General features: G+C 34.0%; 1 protein-coding gene across 1 annotated transcript in view; it reads right to left on the bottom strand.

The window, feature by feature from the left end:
• Nucleotides 1–19,934, bottom strand: part of LOC150110552 (serine/threonine-protein kinase 10-like) — a 283,018-nt gene that overhangs the window by 233,850 nt on the left and 29,234 nt on the right. The window contains exon 4 of the mRNA XM_090399708.1: nt 15,570–15,642. Coding sequence (XP_090255834.1) covers nt 15,570–15,642 — 73 coding nt within the window. The remainder of the gene's footprint in view (nt 1–15,569; nt 15,643–19,934) is intronic.

Here is a 19,934-nt window from a genome sequence, read left to right as displayed (position 1 = left end):
CACCCTATTGCTTAGGATATGCTCACTGAAATGAAGAACAATCTGCTTGCAAACATGCTGTAGGCCTAAATCATTTACTCTACCAACTCCGTATGAATGAAAATGCTCAACAATAAATGTCTTTTCTTCCAACATCAACACCATTATTACAGTTATGGTGTTGATGTAATAATGGTGTTGTAATGGCATATCTCATAACACATGTACTGAAAGGTGGTGGTGGTGTGGGGGGGGGGGGAAATGAAGTTCAGTACTTTTTTTTCCTTTTTTTGTGTGCCACACTATACTATATCAATTAGAAAAGCCTTCTAAACCCAATATACTGGCAACACTTTACAAATTAAAAATTTGCCTCTTGCCTTAAAGCGGCAGTATAAAAAGCTATTACTTCATTCAACACACTGACATAATGGTAAGTTTTGACATTTCTCTATTCACTAGTGTTCCTCGGAAGGACACCATGAACCTTATCCAAACACAATTTCTTCCTGATATTGCAACCTAGTTCACCATAAACTTGGGCTATTTTGTTTGGCATGAAAAATTCTATAAACAAATCGAGAGGTAGGGACAGCTGTGGGTCTCCACTTTCTCCCCATCTGACAAACTCCTTCATGAAAACCTTTAAAAATGAAATCTTGATCTCTGTTCCAAACAGACCCACAGTTTGGATATGTTATGTTGATGATGTGTTTCCATTTGGCCACACATTTCTGAGACTCTCAATACAAGCACTGATCCTGAGAACTTCAGCACAACAGTCAAAAACACCTGCCCCAGCTTACTGAGAAGCACTATTTTAGATTTACTGTTGTTTTTGCTTCAATCATATCCTATTAGTGCCTGCGTGCACATATCAATTTGTTCTGTTCCCTGAAGATGGCAATTTGACTTTGCCGAAATATTGGAAGTACTAATTTTTTTCGAATTAATATATAGCATATGTTACTAATTTCCTTAAATAATACTGTTATGGTTGACAATATAAGCCTTTCCATCAGAAATACATAGAGGCTGTCTACTTCATCACAGCACACTCCTTTTTGGATATATTGCTATGCATTATGGGGAACGGTACCACTAACCACTTTGACCTTTGAGATCTTATCAGTGGGAGCTAACCCCCAACTTCCTATAATGCATAGCAATACACATGTCCAAAAGGAAGTGTGCTATGCATTATGGGATACTAAATGCAATTGATGCGAAGTCAACAGCTTACAATCAAGCTTAGTTGTGAAAATACTTCATTTGCTCATACTTGATAAAAGATTAAACAGGAGTTTGTTAATTTGTTACCGAGAATGAAAAACTAACAGTCCTTCATTCTCCTTAACCACACACACACACACACACACACACACACAACACTGTTGCTTTCTAGGTTTTGTTTTGTGACCTTTGTGTGTGTGTGTGTGTGTGTGTTGCTTCTAACATGCACAATCAAAATTTCACTTGTAAAAAAACAAAAGCCTTGAAAAATCATGACCAAGTGAATGTAACAGGGATTCTTAATATATTTCAAAAGAAACAAAAATCACAGCTGTGCAGAAGATTTCATGGTAAGTAGCATCACATTAATAATGACATTGTGAGTATCTGCTTAATCATCATCAGACCTGAATGGATTCACAAGACACTGTGGGCCCTATTTATCAAGTAGAATGCTTATAAACCACACAAACTCATTTACTGCTTTTCTGCACTCACCACCCACTGCTCTCTTACTCCCTTCTGATACAACACCCAGGAATGTTCTTTTGTTCCGTCCCTATCAAAAACTATCTGAATTAATCTACACAAACCCCTCACCCACTCATACCTAAAACATATTCTTCTCACCCCCCCCCCCCCCCACACACTTATCCACCATGTCCTGAAAGATGTCATTTCCTCATACTAACAATTAGAGACCTGACAACTTTCACTGTCAGTCTTCTATGATCACTTCAAAATTTCTTCTCAAAAGCCCACTAACCAAAAATGAGCACACTCCATATGCAGTCTTGTACAATTAAAGTGTAATCTATTTCAGTACTAACTACAGGGTTCCCAATGCATAAATCATAAGGACAACACAATTAGGAGGTGTATTTATACCTCTACTAACTGCACATACATCAATCCAACCTTCACTTCCAAATTTCAAAACATTCAACTGACAGCCAATTCATTTTTCCACAGTGTATCAAATTCTCCTGGAGAGCAACACATATCAGCTGTGCTTCTCACAGCTCTTCCTAACAGCATATCCCAATTTAAATTTCTCCTAACAATCTGAGCAATAATGGCTCTACACATGCAGATACAGCATACCCACCACTACATTTTCTGTTATGGCAGGATGCTGCAACAAAGTTTAAACAATCTACTGATACCACTCTCTTAACTCATTCCTCTATTAACCCTAATTATCCTTAAATAACCTGCAATGTGGAAAAGGTCTCTACAAAATGTCGAATGAATGTTCATTCTCTTTCCAATACACATCTGTCAATGTTTAATATTTAAGTAAACTGTAAAACACTACCTTCCCTTAATAATCCATGCTAACCCACTTAGAGAATCCTGCTGTTATCAACCAAATCTTGGATCCTAGTTCCCACCAACCTCTCGATTCTAGTCTGAGTGGGTTGATACATAGTTCCTAGATGAAAACCTGAAACCATTGTCATCCATGAAAAAAGATGGTAAATGGCTGAAGGATAATAACTGCAGTGATCATCCTTCATGGATGCTTATAGTTATCATTACCTGCATGTTACAAAAGATGACAGCTTCATTCATATAGAGGACACTGCTTATGGTTGGAGGAATGTATTCTGCTAAAAGCTAAGTATGACAGCAGGATATAACACTTAATGCAAATTCTTAGGTCTTACTTTGGTAGAAGAACTAAGAAAAGCATTTGAACTTGTGAGAGGAAATTGCCATTAGTTTTCTTTGACATTGAAAAGTGTAGCTTGATGCATCATTAAGATATTTACACAATTGTTGTGCTAAAGATCTTCCTATCTTATTCCTTAATATCTGAAAACAAAGACAAATTTCTCCAAAGCTTCAAAATGTAACACACGAAAAAAACTTTCTTTGAGCATCTGAGATGATTTTTTTTCTTTTTTTGCAAATACTTCATTGGAAATAATACTTATTAGGTTCACAATGTGAGCCATAATTATAAAGAATCTAAGCATTTTGCTTTGTATTATTATACAAAATATATGTAATAGTGTAATAATAAACAATAACTGCTTTAATAAACACCACATTTCAACAAATTAACAATCACATCTTCAAAATGTAACACGCAAAAAAACTTTCTTCGAACATCTAAGATGATTTTTTTCTCTTTTTTTGCAAATACTTCACTGAAAGTAATACTTATTAGGTTCACAATGATGAGCCACCATGATTATAAAGAATCTAAGCATTTTGCTTTGTATTATTATATACAAAATATTGTAATAATAAACAATAACTGCTTTAATAAACACCACAAATCACATTCAGTGTGTTCTGAATACATTCACATATAATTTATATAAAAGTTAATGAACTGCATTAATTATCATCATAACACTAATTACGGGTATAGACCATATTGGTCTGTTCAGGTCTCATTATCCATCCAATATCCTTATTTGAGGTCTACCCTGCCTTCTCTTTCCAATTGGCTTATATTTTAGTATTTGTTTAGATTGTAGGGTGTTGGCATTGTTTAAAATTGTTTACTTTTTCTTCTATTGATTTTGTTTTTAGTTCTTTTAAAATGTCTTTGTTCCTTTTTTGATCTAATAATGTGTATTTTGCAGTTCTTCTCATAAATCTCATTTCACTGCCATATAATAATGTGGGCACTGCTAAAGTATTGTATATTATCAAGCACGTTTCTTTTTGTACTATATTTGGGTTGAGTGTTCTATTTATCAGGCCAACACTCTGTAAAAATTATGAAGTTTTTAATTTTATGTCTTTTTCTCCTTCATATGATATTTCACATCCAAGATAACTAAAAGTATTTATCTGTTCTATTATTTTATTATTAATAACTATTTTGCTTCTAACTGGATTTTGTCCACAAAATGCCATTGTTTTAGTTTTATCTATGGAAATTTTCATTCCAAACTGTTCTACTATAATGTTTAAATTATATATTGCTATTTGTAAATTGTCTTCCTTATCTGATATTTACCTGATCATCTGCAAATAATAGCGTATTTACTTTGTTATTCCTGGTATACACATTGGTCTGTTCAGGTCTCATTATCCATCCAATATCCTTTTTTGAGGCCTACCCTGCCTTCTCTTTCCAAATGGCTTATATTTTAGTATTTGTTTAGATTGTCGGGTGTTGGCCATTCGGTTTATATGTTCAATCCATTTTTGTTTATAATTGTTTACTTTTTCTTCTAATGATTTTGTTTTTAGTTATTTTAAAATGTTTATATTAAAATATAAACCGGGAAATTTCTATACCTTGATTGTTTAAGGTGTTCCACTGTATTAATATTTCATTAATGTAAATATTGAAAAGTGTTGGAGACAGAGTACATCCCTGTCTTACTCCTTGATTTATAGATTGTTTTTCAGACAACTTTTCATTTATTTTTATTTCATTATCTTTATATATATTCAATATTGCATGTAGTAAAATATTAGGTATATTTATTCTTTGTAATATATCAAACAGTAAATATCTTTTTACTTTGTCAAATGCTTTTTGTAATCTATAAGCAAAAGATGAGTTTCCAAATTAAATTCTCTTCTTTTTTCTATTAGTAGTTTTAAACAGAAAGCTGCATCCATTGTAGAGCGTCCTTTTCTAAATCCATTTTGATATTCTAATAATATTTTTTCACTGTATATTTTTAGTTTATCATTAAGTATTCTGCTATATATTTTGTAGCATGTATTCAATAAACTAATAACTCTGTAGTTAGCAGGTTTTGTTTTATCCCCTTTTTTAAATATAGGTATTAAATATATCCATTTGTATATATTTTATTTAAAAATTTTAGTAATCCTTGAAATTTTTTTCCAGCAAATTTATACAGTTTGGAGTTCATTCCATCTTCTCCTGCTGATATGCCATTCTTTTATTTTATTTAGGTTGTCCTTTAATTCTTTCATTGTTATCATATCATTTAAGGTATTTTGTAAGTTTCTGATGTAATTATTTTTGATGCAAGTGTTATCTGTCCAAGGATCTGTAAAGTAATCCAAGAATTCTTTTACATCTATTTCACAATTTATATTTGCAGTTTCTTTTATATCTGCATTCATGTGTTTTAGTATTTTGTATGCACCGGGTCTTATTTTGTATGTCATTTTCTAGATATGATACAAATTTTTCCCAGCTTTCTCTCTCTCTTTCTGGTTTCTTTTTTGGCTATTGCTTGTCTTTTTTTATATTCAATCTCATCTTGTCTTTTGCTACTTAACCATCTTTTAAAATCCAGCTTTTTATTTTCAATTATTATCCCATATATGTAATTTTTTATTTTTATGATATTTTTTTGTGTGTTCCTAGACTTTCATATGCTGCTGATGCGATAATTTCTTTTACATTATTCCATTCTTTCTCAATGTCTTCATTTTCTTGTATTTTTTCTAAGTAGTTATTAATCTTCTGTTGGTATAAATTTCTTATACTTGAGTCATTTAATAGTCTTACTTTGTAATTGGATTTTGTTTCTCTAGTTTATTTTTTTTTTGTATTTTTTGTAGCCAGTTTGGTGGAAATCTTAGTTTTGCCTGTACTAAATAGCAATCTGTGTCAATTTCTAGCCCTCTTCTAACTTTAACGACTAGGAAGAAGTCTGCTGCTTTTTCATTTGCTATAAAGTAGTCTATTATTGATTTCTGCACTCTTGCACACCATGTATATTTATGTGTATTTTCATGTTTGTAAAATGTATTCATTATTTTTAAATTATTATATAATCAATGAGTCGTTTTCCATTTTTGTTTACTGTTGGTTCTCCAAATTTTTGTATATTATTGTTAATTTTTTTCATTGCCATTCTGGCATTAAGATCTCCGGCTATAATTATATGGTCTGTTTTATTTAATTTTTCATATATTCCTTGTAACTCTTTGTAAAAGTAATCATTTTCTTCTTTTTCCTTCTTCAGGGGCATACACTCCAACAACTGTTAAATTTTCTTTATTTAATTTTAATCACACTTCTAATATTCTTTCATTCCAGTATGCATAATGAGTTATTTTTGCTTTAATTGATTTATGGATCCAAATCATTACACCAGTTTCTTTTTTGTTTCAGTGAGAACTGCAATTTCTATATTTTCGTCATTTAAAATTTTATCTAATTCTTCTTCTTTATGTGCTATGCTTCTAATGTTCCATGTAGCATATTTCACCACGTTTTTCTTTTTCCAAAGTTTCTTAACCTTTTCCAGTTTGCAGGTCATTTCCCATGTTTTCTGTCTGGTTTGGATTTTGTTGAGACTTGAAAGTAATATGCGTTTCCCTAAGTCAAGTGACTAGCATGAAGATAGGTATCCTAGTGGTGGGGCTGCCACCTTAAGACAACTAGGTGGCAGCCCTGCCTAGCTGTCTTAAGACAACACCCCCCTCGCCCTCGAATTGCTCTAATAGCACTGGGGGAAGGAGTAAGAAGTAAGAGAGAGAGAGAGAGAGAGAGAGAGTAGAGGGAAAGAAGAGTAGAAAACCAGTCTCCAGATATGATATACCAAATGTATATTGTATGAAGTAAGATCAGGTCTAGCTTGGGTATCTCGGGTTTGCCATGCTCATACTCGCCAATGTGAGCCCTTGAGATGATTAATTATTTATATTAATAATGAATCAATAATAATATCATAATATTAATTTCTTTATGCAAAAATCAAATGAGGACATCTAAAACACATACAGATGGTCCACAATGCTAGTAGCAATATTTTGATAAAGCTCTATTTTCAAGAGCATAGCAAATGATATTCATGTGAACCTTTAAATCAATTAATGAGAAAAAGTCATATGAATCCTTTATCCCCTGAATCTTGTCCTAGATATTAGCTCATCATTTATGGAAACACACTGGACCTAATATCCCTTTTGGTTCCAATATCAGATGTACTGTGCTAAGAGTATCAGTGTTAGAAAGCAGTTTTGTTTTTTGGTGGTGGTTTGTGAATCCTCAGAGTTTTGTTTTAGGCTTTCCTTGCAACTGTGCATTCAGAATCCCAGCCGTTTTCAAAATGAAGACTGACTAGGCATTTTTAAAAATGTTATTCCAAAATGTCCTAATATAGACTCATGCCAAGCACTACTTCACTGATGGTCTGACTCTTAATGCCATTAAATGCTGCTAAGCAAGAAAAGATAATTCCAGTCAGAAATCATTTTTCATCACGATATTCACGGAGCAGTTTCTGTATAAAAAGGTTGACATCACAGGAAAATTATTCCTGTCAAGCAGGTACTTGCATTCATGTTTGCAAATTTTTTAATTTTGCTCAAGTTCTTTCTTTATGCAACTTCCACCCACAAAAAGTTGTAAGTGCATTTTTTATATCATTAAATTCCTGATATATATATCCTCAAACAAGATACCATGATAGTACTACACGATAAAGTTTACATTATTATCAACTTCCAATCAACAATAATCCTTCAAATTTAATCTGCTATTTGTCAACAATATACTCTTAGATCTTATATTCTGATCTTCCAAGGCACTTCTAACTCTATCAAACCAACTTGATCTTGTTCATCCTCTAGGTCTTTTTCTAGCCATCTTCCCATCAAACTTTAAAATTACCATTCTGTTTTAAGTAACCACATAATCTCACATTAGCTCTGCTTACACATTCTTGAATGCGAACAATGTCAAGTTCCCTCATAATACAATAAACATGCACTCCATAGAAAAAAACACTATAACGAACTAAGAAACATCCAAGCCTGCATCTCAAATTCCTCTTTTTTTTTCTTCTTTTTTTTCTAAATAGATGGGTACTATGCAAGCTCTATTCCACTCATCTAGAAACAGATCTTCAGACTATCCTAAATTATGCAGTGCAACTTTCTTTCACCTCCATATTTGAGCATTTCTGATGGAAATTCTACTCCAGTTGCCTTTCCACATTTAAAATTCTTGGTGGCTTTTCTTACCTCAAGTACTGATATGTACTCCTGCTGCATTTTTTTTGAATATTTTCAACCATCATTCAGTCACTTCTTGTATCATTTAAAAATTTTTTAAGTAACTATTTCAAACAAGTTCATGTCATCCTTATGTCTCTCTCATATATACATATATACATATATATATATATGTGTGTGTGTGAAGGAAATGGAAGAATGTATTCTTTCCTCCATTTCTAAGCTTTTTTTTTCTTTTCTATCTAGAATATTTTGTCCCAATGTCTTCATCTTCATTCTTAATGCAATGACATCAATGGCAATGATGTCATTCGCTTTCTTAATTTTACTCAAAGTCTTACATCTGCTGTCTCTAGTCTTTGATCAACTGTCCTGTTTCTAACAACTCTCAAATCACTAAGTTAAAATAGGCTTGAATGCCATCTCAAATACTGCTCAATTAGTGTTTTGGATAATTTCTTTCTTAGACTAACTTTATTCAAGTGGCTATACTCCATACCAGCTTTGATTATTCTACTGTTCAGCATCGTCTTCATCAAATTTCTGATGTGTGGGTACAGGATATTACAAAAGAACAAGATAAACATTAGTGCGTTAGTAACTTCCTATCAAATTTTCATCCAAAGCAATCTGTTATATCTTCATGCTGGTTCACAATACAAGAGTATACACAGGATTTCAAATTGGAAGTGACATCACTTAGTTTTAAGTAGGATAAAAAAAAAATAATAAAAATAAAAAAATCTTAAGTCGAGCAAACTTTCACAGGTAAACTGTACTCAACTATACAAATATTATTCAGGAAAAAATGAAACAGTTGGAAAATGAGAATCAAACCTTAGTCTTAGTGAAGTTGTCTTGCATAAATGGGGAATCGATAGCGGACGTTTGCAGATCAGTGTTATCTAAATGATAACACTGGTGAATGTGAATACACAATCAACAAGTGGTGTAAGCATTGCACGGGAAGCTGCAAGAATCACAGGCATAGCGAAAATGAACCATTCCACATCTTTATGTTGCGTAATCATCACACCACCAAAGTAAGCACCACAGCAACAAATTTTTCTTCACAAAAACAATTCTGTTTACCCCCAATGACCGGGAATATGTGTGCACATTCATTACGAGCTGTCAGTAGCACACCAAGTTTTATCATCATCATCAAATTCCTGCTATATACCCTCAAGAGGTGTACAGGATATGATAGTACTACATGAAAAATTTATATCATTACTAACTTCCTATCTACAATTACTATAATACTATATACAATTATTACAATACTAAGTATTGCTTGATATAATGCCCCACTGACACCATATAACTGTAGAGTATTGAATAGCTTCTCTCTTGGCACCTTGTCATATGCCTTTTCCAGATCAGCAAAACTTAAATACAGATCTTTGTTATATTGCCATGCTTTCTCAACTATTTGTCGTAAAGTGAAGATCTGATCCTGACAGCCTCTATTTGGCCTGAATCCAGCTTGTTCTTCACCAAGCTTTTCTCCCACAATTCTTCTCAACCGTTTTCTCAAGTATACTTGCACAAATCTTGCCAGGAACACTTAGTAGGGAAATACCTCTGTAATTCTCATATTCAGTTTTATTTCCCTTTTTATATATGGGTACTATGGGAGCTCTACTCCAATCAACGGGAATTCATCCCTCTGTCCAGACTTTCTGAAGTATCCCTGCGTTTTATTGAACTCTCATTTACACATATTCGCAAATAATGCATGCGGTACAGCACCCTCTATCAGTGAAAATTTGAAGTAAATTTTTCTTTCTGCCAAAAAAATCCCCCTCCTTGCGATTCACTTTCATGCAAACTGCACTCTAATATACCAATTTTTCTAATTTTTATGAATTATTAAAATATCTAGGAACTTATGGGACACTGTGTGTGTGTGTTATAGTATATATATTTGATTATAATGTCAGAAGGCATTTCAGTTAAAGACGTAACTATTCTGCCTCCAGTTGGTGACAGTGATCATGAAGTACTCACTTGGGAAGTGATTAAGTTTATGAATGTTCCATTCAGAAAAGGTTACATGCTGAACTACCAAGCAGGAAATTATGACCAACTGAGGAGTATACCGAGTTCAGTGGAATGGGATCAGTTGCTGGATGGAAAGAATATCGACAGTGCATGGGAAGTATTTAAACAATACTTAAATGATGCAATATCAGAATGTGTCCCGAGAGTTCGAAGAATAAATAGAGGAGGAGTCAAATGGATGTGTAATCTTATTAAGCAAGAGATTCATAAGAAAAGGACAATGTGGAAGGAATACCGTTTGCATAAGGATGACGTCTGTTATGAACGTTATAAGCAACAGGCTAGAATAGTCACAACACTGTTGTACAGAAAACAAAGTCAGATTATGAAAGAAAACTGGCTCTGTGTGCTAAAGACAACCCACAGGAATTCTATCGACATACTGCAAGTAAATGAACATGAAAGAATAACTCTTCTAAATCCATATGGCATGAGGGTTACAGATGCAGAAGAGGTTGTTCAGTTAATGAGTGCCCATTTCGTTAAAAGCTATCAATCTGGTGAATGCAACATTGAGCTCACTGTTACCTCTTCACTAGATGAAGAAATGCAGGGTGTGTGTGAGGCTGAGGTATTAGAGCTGTTGCACAAATTGGATGGTTGACTGACAGATATCGATAAGAATTCATCAATTGGGACTGATGGAATATCAGTACGTGTGCTAAAAGAGTGTTCAGCTGAACTGGCCATTCCTTTGACCAGGATGTTTAATATGAGTCTCAGAACAGGGAAGATTCTGCAGGAATGGAAGGAATGTATGGTAATTAAATTGCACAAGGGTGGTGCAAAGACCAATGTATCCAACTATCGACCAATTAGTATCTCAAGAGTGGTGGTGAAGATTTTGGAAAAATTGGTTAGGGCCTGTATTCAGAAATGGGTTGACAGTGAATATCTACTTTGTAATGAACAACATGGGTTTACTAAGGGAAGGTCATGTTTTAGCAACTTGCTCACATTCTATAACAATGTTACCATTGAACTAGACAAGGGGAATGGATACACCATGATACTTTTGGATTTTGCTAAGGCTTTTGACAGAATACAGCATGGCAGACTGCTGCATAAATTGGAGAAAACGGATTTGGGTTATACAATATTAGCATGGATAAGAGGATGGCTGACTGACAGATATCAAAAAAGTGGTATATGGGGGATCTGACTCTGCAATGCAAGGTTTAAGGTAACAAGTAGTGTACCACAAGGATCCGTGCTTGGTCCACTGTTATTCAATCTATACATTAATGATATTGAGAAGGATTTGACAAGCGACATACAGTTATTTGCTGATGATGCAAAGATAGGTAGGGTAATCAGGAATGCTGCTGATATGCAGTCTTTGCAGAATGATTTGAATAGGCTGGAATTGTGGGCATGGGAAAATGGGTGTCAGTTCAATGTCAGTAAATGTAAAGTCATTCGCTTCAGCATGATTAGATATCCAATGTTGTATTATGTTGGTGGGATTATGCTAGAAGAAACAGATGAGGCTAGGGTTCTTGGAGTGTTAATAGATAGGAAGTTGAAGTTTAGGGACCCATGTAGCAAAGATTGCAAATACAACTCAAAAGATAATTGCAATGCTGAAACGAATGTTCACACATATAGATAAGGATGTTATTTTGCCTCATTACAAGGCCTTGATAAGACCTCACTTGGACTACTGCACTCAGGTCTAGTCTCCTGGTTTCCATTGTGATTCTGATATATTGGAGAGAGTACAAAGGAGAGTATTAAAAATTATATCAGGATTGTGGAATACTGATTGAGAATTTGTAGACTGAAGACACTGCAAACAGGAGAAAGAGCGGTGATATGAATGAGACTTACAAACTTCTGGAAGGGTCATACAGGATTTCAATTGATGGAATTTTTCTATTTATGGAGGGTGGGAAAAGGACAAGAGGGCTGAGAATGAAGGCCGCCAAGAAGGGTGTGAGGGCTAGATTTTTCTCTCAGAGGGTGGTGCGTGATTGGAATGGATTGCCATTGGATGTTGCGAGTGCAAGCAGTGTGAATGAATTCAAGAATAAGTATGATAGCTGGTGTGTGTAGTATGTGGCCTTCCTCGATGAGTCTCTCTTAATAATAATAATATATTTTTATTTTCGTGACACCTCCAAGGATTCCAAAGATTCATCGAGGAAGGACACCCACGCCACAACTCTCCATCGCCACCATCATCAGCACCATCCACTACCAACCACCACCACTAGTATTTTTCTGTCTATAAACTGCGTGTGTTCTGAAGGGCCAATTCAGAATGCGGGATGAAAGACCAGTTTCCGGGAGGGAAAAACCCTGCTACCTCTGTATCAGATCCTAGGTTCGATTCTTGTTGTGACGGGAGGAATCTATGGATTTTTCAATTGAAGGTGAGTTAGTCAATAGATTCCTCCCGTCACGACAAGAATCGAACCAAGGCCTTTTCCAATCGAAGGGCACAAGTCACCGTCATTCTTTCAATTGCACTACGGAGGTGCTTAATATATATAGAATATCTTTATTGTCAGCTTTCATGCTCGTTTATTATATTTTGAATATTTTTATAATACTCTTTCCTTCATTTCTGAGCTTTTTTAGTAGCCTTCAGAATATTTTACCACTTTACATTTATTTATTTTCTATGTTCTTACCAAGTCTTCCTATGACTTTTGCTTAGGTAGTTGCTTTACTTTCTTACATTTTCTGTGTATTCTCTCAGAGCACAAACTGGCTTCCTTACCAGCAATTTTCAACATGCTTTCCTATTTTCCTTGACTAACTGCAGCCCACTATAGTTTTGACATTTTGATATTTGCAGTACGTGCCTCTCTGAGTGAATCAATGTTTTCAGGGATTGCAAATCTATCTCCAAGGTTTCATTCGTGTTTTCAAACTAATTTTTTCCTGAATAATTTGTATTTAAGTCTACAGTTCACCTCTGAAAACTACTCAACTTTGTTTTAAAAGTTTCTTATATTCATCTTTTGTACTGAAAACCAATTTTATTCTGTTCGAAACTAAATGGTGATCACTTCCAGTTTTAAATGCACTATATATTCTGTGTCCTGAACTAACATGATAACACAGTCAATGAGGCTCTTCTTATTTATGGCATCTCCTATCCACATGAATTTGTGCACTTCTTTATGCTGGAACATGGTGTTAGTAATAATTATTCAGTGCTGTGAACAGAAATCTAGCAGTCACTTACCGTATTATTAGCTTTCCTCTTTTCTCCAAATTTTCCCAAAGCATTTCTATGTCTGGTAATCATTCCTATTCTGCTGTTTAGATCTCCAAGGACCAACTTTTTTTTTTTTGGTGTTGTGTCAGATGCCTTCTCTAATACATCATAAAATTCCTCAACTTCCTCCTTTGTAGAAAGAATAAGCACAAATAAGTCTTACTGTCCAATTTCCCTTTTCTGATATTCATCCACATTCCTCTAGTTGATACTGCCTGCCATTAAGATTATTCTTAATAGCTTAAACCAAAATAATGGTACATTTCCTCCATTGCAGTTTAAATCTCCAACAACCAACTTTTTCTTTATAATCAGTCACTATATTTAATGACTTGAAAAAATGCCTCTATTTCTATACTCTGTGTGCAACCTAGGTACAAATAAGTTTCAATCTAACTCCCCCACTTCCCAAATCACTCTACCTGAATGCTATAGGAATGTTTAGGAAATTTCATCAGGGAACTAGAGCAAACAAAGTTTGCTCTAGTTCCCTGATGAAAACAGCAAGGGCCTTGTTTAATCAGGTAATGCCCAATAAAAATGAAGTTTCACCAATAATTATATCATAATTTTGTTTAGGTTTGCCTAATGGGTAGCTAAGTTCAAAATCACCAATCTACTCTCATCCATACAGTATCCAGGTATAGTTTCCTACTAATGGAGTGCACCATGTCAAGTCAGGTATTGGACATCAGGTTAGAAATCCCAGTCAGTTATCTACATTCTTAAGACCATGTGAAGGTCCCCTTTCAATTATCTAGCTTTGATCTTTAAGCAGTCCATTTTTTAAAAAATAATCTAGAAACACTGCTCTAAAGACCAAACATGAAACTTTTTCAAACCAATTCAGAGCTTCAAAAAGCAGAGCAGTGATCTTACACAGGGTGATGAAATTCATCTCCCACCTTCAGCCATTCACAAACATGACTGCTCATGACAAGATTCAAACCAGATGGAGAGTGGGAAAGTTAATCAATCATTTGCACTACCTAGATTGTTATTGCCATTTAAATCTTCCATGAGAAACATAGGTAATGGAAATTTTAAAATAAAATAATTGAGATACCATCATTGATATATATACCAGATCCAGATATAGTTAAATGGAAAATTTTGAGATGCAACCAGCTGAAAGAAGATTGTAAGAGTCTCCATTCTGGGGACTGGTACTCTAAAAGAAGAACTTAAAGACAAGGATAGTGTCTTTAAGTTCCTCTTGACAAGTCCATATCCTATAATGCACAACAGAGTCCACATCTGATTTCAGATGCCTCCTAAATGCAGACAACTAACTTGTATATCATTGATGTGATCAATGTTCTGGCAGAAGCCAGAACTCCATGAATATACATATTGTGACTTGTTGGATTGAATGATATTACCAAATCAAAATACTTAATAGCCGAGTAATTTCAACCATGTAGTACTCTGATTGGAAAAGAGATGTAACTACTTAAATTCCATTAATCAAGGAAGGAACTTAATTAGATTCTTTTCAAGCAGAGCTTAATCAGCCTTAGAAAGAAATGACGAGGTTTTTTTAAACGTAAACTTACTTTTGAAGACATTCAATCAACACAGTACACAGAACTCCCTGTTTTATCGAGTTATTATTAAATTCAATATAAATGAGCTCTTCAGTAATCAGAATGGATATTATATGTACTATACTGATTTGTATATACCTTGATTACCAAGGACCTGAAGGAAGAAGAGAGGATGGGATAATATATAGCTCATGCAAATGTAACTACTGCCATGTTGTCAATCTGTATTAAGAGACTACCAATTTTATATAAGATTACTTCGTTTATCCATATTATTATACATAAATGTTACAGTAAATCATTAGAGTTTAATAAAACTTCATACACTTTTATGGAAAAAAGGAAGAAATAAACAGCAACCATCTTAATGATTTAATGTTTTCAACTTAAATTTTCTGTAGTAGTGGTGAAGTATGGATGTCAGATATGATTTCTTAATGATTAGCATTATATGCATATTAGACTTGTATTCAATAAAAGTAAAATTTACATGTAAACAAAATGAATATCAAAATAATTCGCAGTTAACAGTAATAAATAAAGTACAAACACCTCACTCATAAGAAATCTTTTTCTAATTCACAACTTCTACTTACCAATAAGGAGTGCCAATAAATGAATCTCTTTTTTGCAATGTTTGTTTGTTCCGTGCTGATACACCAAAATCAGCTGCACAAAAACAATTTATAAGTAAATTCATATTTCTGCCAAAAAAAAAAAAAAATACTGATATTTCTTATTCACATAATTAATATACACTTATAATACTCTTTTGTTTGAAACAGGAAACTTACTTGTTTTTTCAATGCTTCTAAAATATTTTTCATTTTTACATTGATGAATCAAAGGAGTATAAAAGGAATCGCAGTTAATTATCATACACACTTCTAGACTTGTAAAATTACTCACTTTAACAATGCATTCCACTTTACAAAGTTCTGCATGAGGACAAAAGATCCTGTCATGTCATGGTAAATTGCAAACATTTAAAATGACCATGTTTGCATTTTTTATAAAAATGGAGAAAAATGAGTTTTGTGCAAAAATCGTGCGATCGTTGATCAAAAATGCATATGAAATGACAGTGTTTTGCAATTCTGAGGATTTTTTGCATCGATTCGTGACTGTAGACGAAACTTGGATCCACCACAACACACCTGAGTCCAAGCAGCAGTCAAAACCATGGACAATACCTGGTGAAAGAGCACCGAAGGCCATTTTGTCAGCTGGGAAGTTGATGGACACTGTTTTATGGGATTCCCAAGGAACCATCATGATAGACTATTTGGAAAAGGGTAAGACAATAACAGGCATCTATTATGTGTCATTGTTGGACCATTTAAAAGAAGAACTTAAGAAAAATCGGCCAAGATTGGCGCACCACACAAAAAAGTGCTCTTTCATCAAGACAATGCACCATCCCACACATCAGTTGTCGCAATGGCAAAATTGCATGAATTGAGATTTGAAATGGTTCCGCATCTGCCGTATTCAGCAGACTTGGCCACATGCGACTTCTTGTTCCCAAACTTAAAAATTTGACTCAGTGGGAAAAAATTTTCTTCGAACGAGGATGTCATCAAGGCTGTCAATGACTATTTCGCATAATTTGACAAATCCTACTTTTTAGATAGGATGAAAAAATTGGAAACTTGCTGGACAAATGTGTAGACCTCAATGGAGACTATGTTGAGAAATAAAGGTTATTTTTTTTCCCAAAAAATATGTTAAACTATTTTTTTTTTTTTAACAAAATTTTCAAGCAACCGTTATAGACAAACTTTGACCCAGTATCTCATAATTTTCAGTGTATTCTGCTAAAATAACTACCTGGATACTTAACAAGGAAGAATTGTCAATTTGTAACTTTGCTAACCAAACTATATTGTGCTTGGTGAAACTAAATCTCATGATTTCACATAATAGAACTAGCTAAGCAAGCAGATGCATTTTAAGAACAATACTGTTATTTGTAATACTTGAAAAAATAAAATAACTAAAAAATTTTTCAAACATTTTAAACAATGCTTCTTTATACCTAAGAATTTAATTCTGATTAGTACATAATTAAAATTTCACTCCTATGCTTTTTATCAATGTTAGATTTTTATTCAAAAACATAATAAAATAGCTTTCTTTTTTTTTTCTTTTTAAGCAAGCAGGGAATTATTGGCATTGTCAGCTTTCTTCAATCTACTGCTGGATGAATGCCTCTCCACGCTTCTTTCATTTCGACTGATCTGACACATTTCTCCATAAATGTCCATGAACACCTTTTTATCATATCATCTTATTTGTCTGCTGGTCTACTTGGTTTCCAATTGTTCTCTTTGTCTATCTATTGTCAAACTTTCTCAACACATGTCCTGCCCAACACTTCTTCTCTTCAAGGATTAGGCATTTGCCTGCTCTGGCTTCATTGGTCTTTGTCTCTCTTTCCCTTTGGTCTATATCTATCCACTTCTTTTGGTAGTCGATATCTTTCCATCCTAAATAGATGTTCTTTCTGTTTCTCTCTATATTCCTTGATCTTTTCATTTATGTTATAAATATCTAGTTATTTTCTGATGTTTTCATTTCTTATATGGTCCAATTTTGTGCATCCTTTTATTGCACACTTAAAAATCTCATCTTCATCATCAAATTCCTGACATTTACCCTCAAGGGATGTACAGGATATGATAGTACTACATGAAAAATCTACATCATTACTAACTTGCTACCTACAATTTTCTGCCAAATCAATCTGTTACCTGTCAAAGCTACATTTTCAGATCCTATATTTCTATCTTCTAAGGCACTTTTTACCGTATCAATCCACCTATATCTTGGTCTTCCTCTGGGTATTTTTCCTGCCAACCTGGCAGAGAACACATGTTTTGCTAATCTTTCCTCGCCCATTCTGTTTAAGTGACCATACCACCTGAGATTAGCTCTGCTAATGCATTCCTGGATGCTGACAATGTCAAGTTCTTTGCTAATATCCTCGTTTTTAATATGATATTGCCATTGATGCCATCTTCACATCCCTAATCTTTCTCAGAACTCTCATATCTGCAGCCTCTAGTCTTTGGTCAAGTGTTTTACTTCTAAACAGCTCAGAGATCCATAAGTTAAAATTGGTTTGAACACTGTCTTGTATACAGCTAATTTAGTGTTTTGACTAATTTCTCTCTTATTCCATATAAATTTATTCAGTTGACTTCCTACCTCTGTTGTCTATTAGCATATTTAATTTACCATTTTCACTAAAAATTGTGCCTAAGTAGCTGAAATGTTTTACTTGTTCTATAGGTTCTCCATTCACAATGCGGCGGATATTTTCATTGCTTCTGCCTATTTTCATTATCTTTGTCTTGTTATTGCTGACCTTCATACTATATCCATTACAACAGTTATTCAATTTTTTAGTCAGGAATCTTGTAGACTTGGAGCAGATTTATTTAGAAGTATAACATCACCCACATAAAGCAAGGAGCTGATATTAACATCTCCAATTTTGATCAGGTTTAATACCACTTTCCTTCATGTTATCCATATAGATAATGAATGGTGATAATGTACATCTTTGTCTGACACCAGATTTAACATTAAACCATTTCCCTGTACTTCCTTCAATTCTAACTGCTGACTTACAACTGAAATAAAGACTAAGTATTGCTTGATATAATGATCCACTGACACCATACATCTATAGCGTTTTGAATAGTTTCTCTCTTGGCAACTTATATGCTTTTTCCAGATTTACAAAACTTAAGTACAGATCTTTGTTATATTCCCATGTTTTCTCAACTATTTGTCGTAAAGTGAATATCTGATCCTGACAGCCTCCATTTGGCCTGAAACCAGCTTGTTCCTCACCAAGCTTCTCTTCCACAATCCTCAACCGTTTCTCAAGTATACAGATATAAATCTTACCAGGAACACTCAGTAGAGAAATACCTCTGTAATTCTCACAATCAGTTTTATTTCCCTTTTTATATATGGGTACTATGAGAGCTCTACTCCAATTATCTGAAATTCGTCCTTCTGTCCAGGCCCTCTGAACTAGCCACTGTAAAACTTTTATGCCTCCATACTCGAGCATTTCTGGTCTAATTTCATCTACTTCAGCTGCCTTTCCACATTTCAGACTTTTGATGGCTTTTTCTAGTTCAAGAATGGATATGTATTCCTAATTGCATGCCTGGTCAGTGTTCTTTTATCACTGTCCTGTCATCACTGCTAGTTTCATTTAGCAATTTTTCTAAGTAATTACGCCATACTTCAAGAATATCTTTTACTCCAGTTTTCATATCACTTTTATCATCTCTAATTCCTTTTACAGCAGACTTTCCTCAATTCCTAAGCTTCTTCAACAACCTCCAGAATATTTTCCCACCTTCTTGATATTTATTTTCTATATTCTTGCCCAAGTCCTCTTATGACTTTTCTTTAGCTAGTTTTACAGTGTTTAGCTTTCTTACATTTGTCTCTGTATTCTCTAAGAGCACAAGCCGACTTATTTGCCAGGAACTTTTGATATGCTTTCTTCTTCTCCTTCACTGACTCTAACTTCTTGTGTCTACCAGGGAGTTCTGATTTTTTTTTATCCTTGCGGACAACCTCACCACATGCCCCTCTGGCAGAATCAATTAATGTTTTCTTCAGAGTTTGCCACTGAATCTCCAAGGTTTGATTCCTGTTTTCAAACTTTTTCATTTTTTTTTGAATAACATTTGTATATTTTAGTCTACAGTTCACATCTGAGAGCTGCTCAACTTTTATTTGTTTTAAAACTTTCTTACATGTTCTTCTTTTCAATATGAAATTTAATTTTATCCCGCTTAAGATTAAATGGTGATCACTTCCAATTTCAAATCCTCTGTACACTCTAGTGTCCTGCACCAGAGAGAAAACATCCCTATCAACAATAACATAGTCAATGAGTCTCTTCTTATTCCTGGCCTCTTCTCTCCATG

The sequence above is a fragment of the Typopeltis vanoorti genome, chromosome 1 (assembly GCF_054136105.1).
Source record: "Typopeltis vanoorti isolate ZY-2024b chromosome 1, IOZ_Tvanoo_1.0, whole genome shotgun sequence".
Taxonomy (NCBI): domain Eukaryota; kingdom Metazoa; phylum Arthropoda; class Arachnida; order Uropygi; family Thelyphonidae; genus Typopeltis; species Typopeltis vanoorti.
This window is presented reverse-complemented; position numbering and strand designations above follow the sequence as displayed.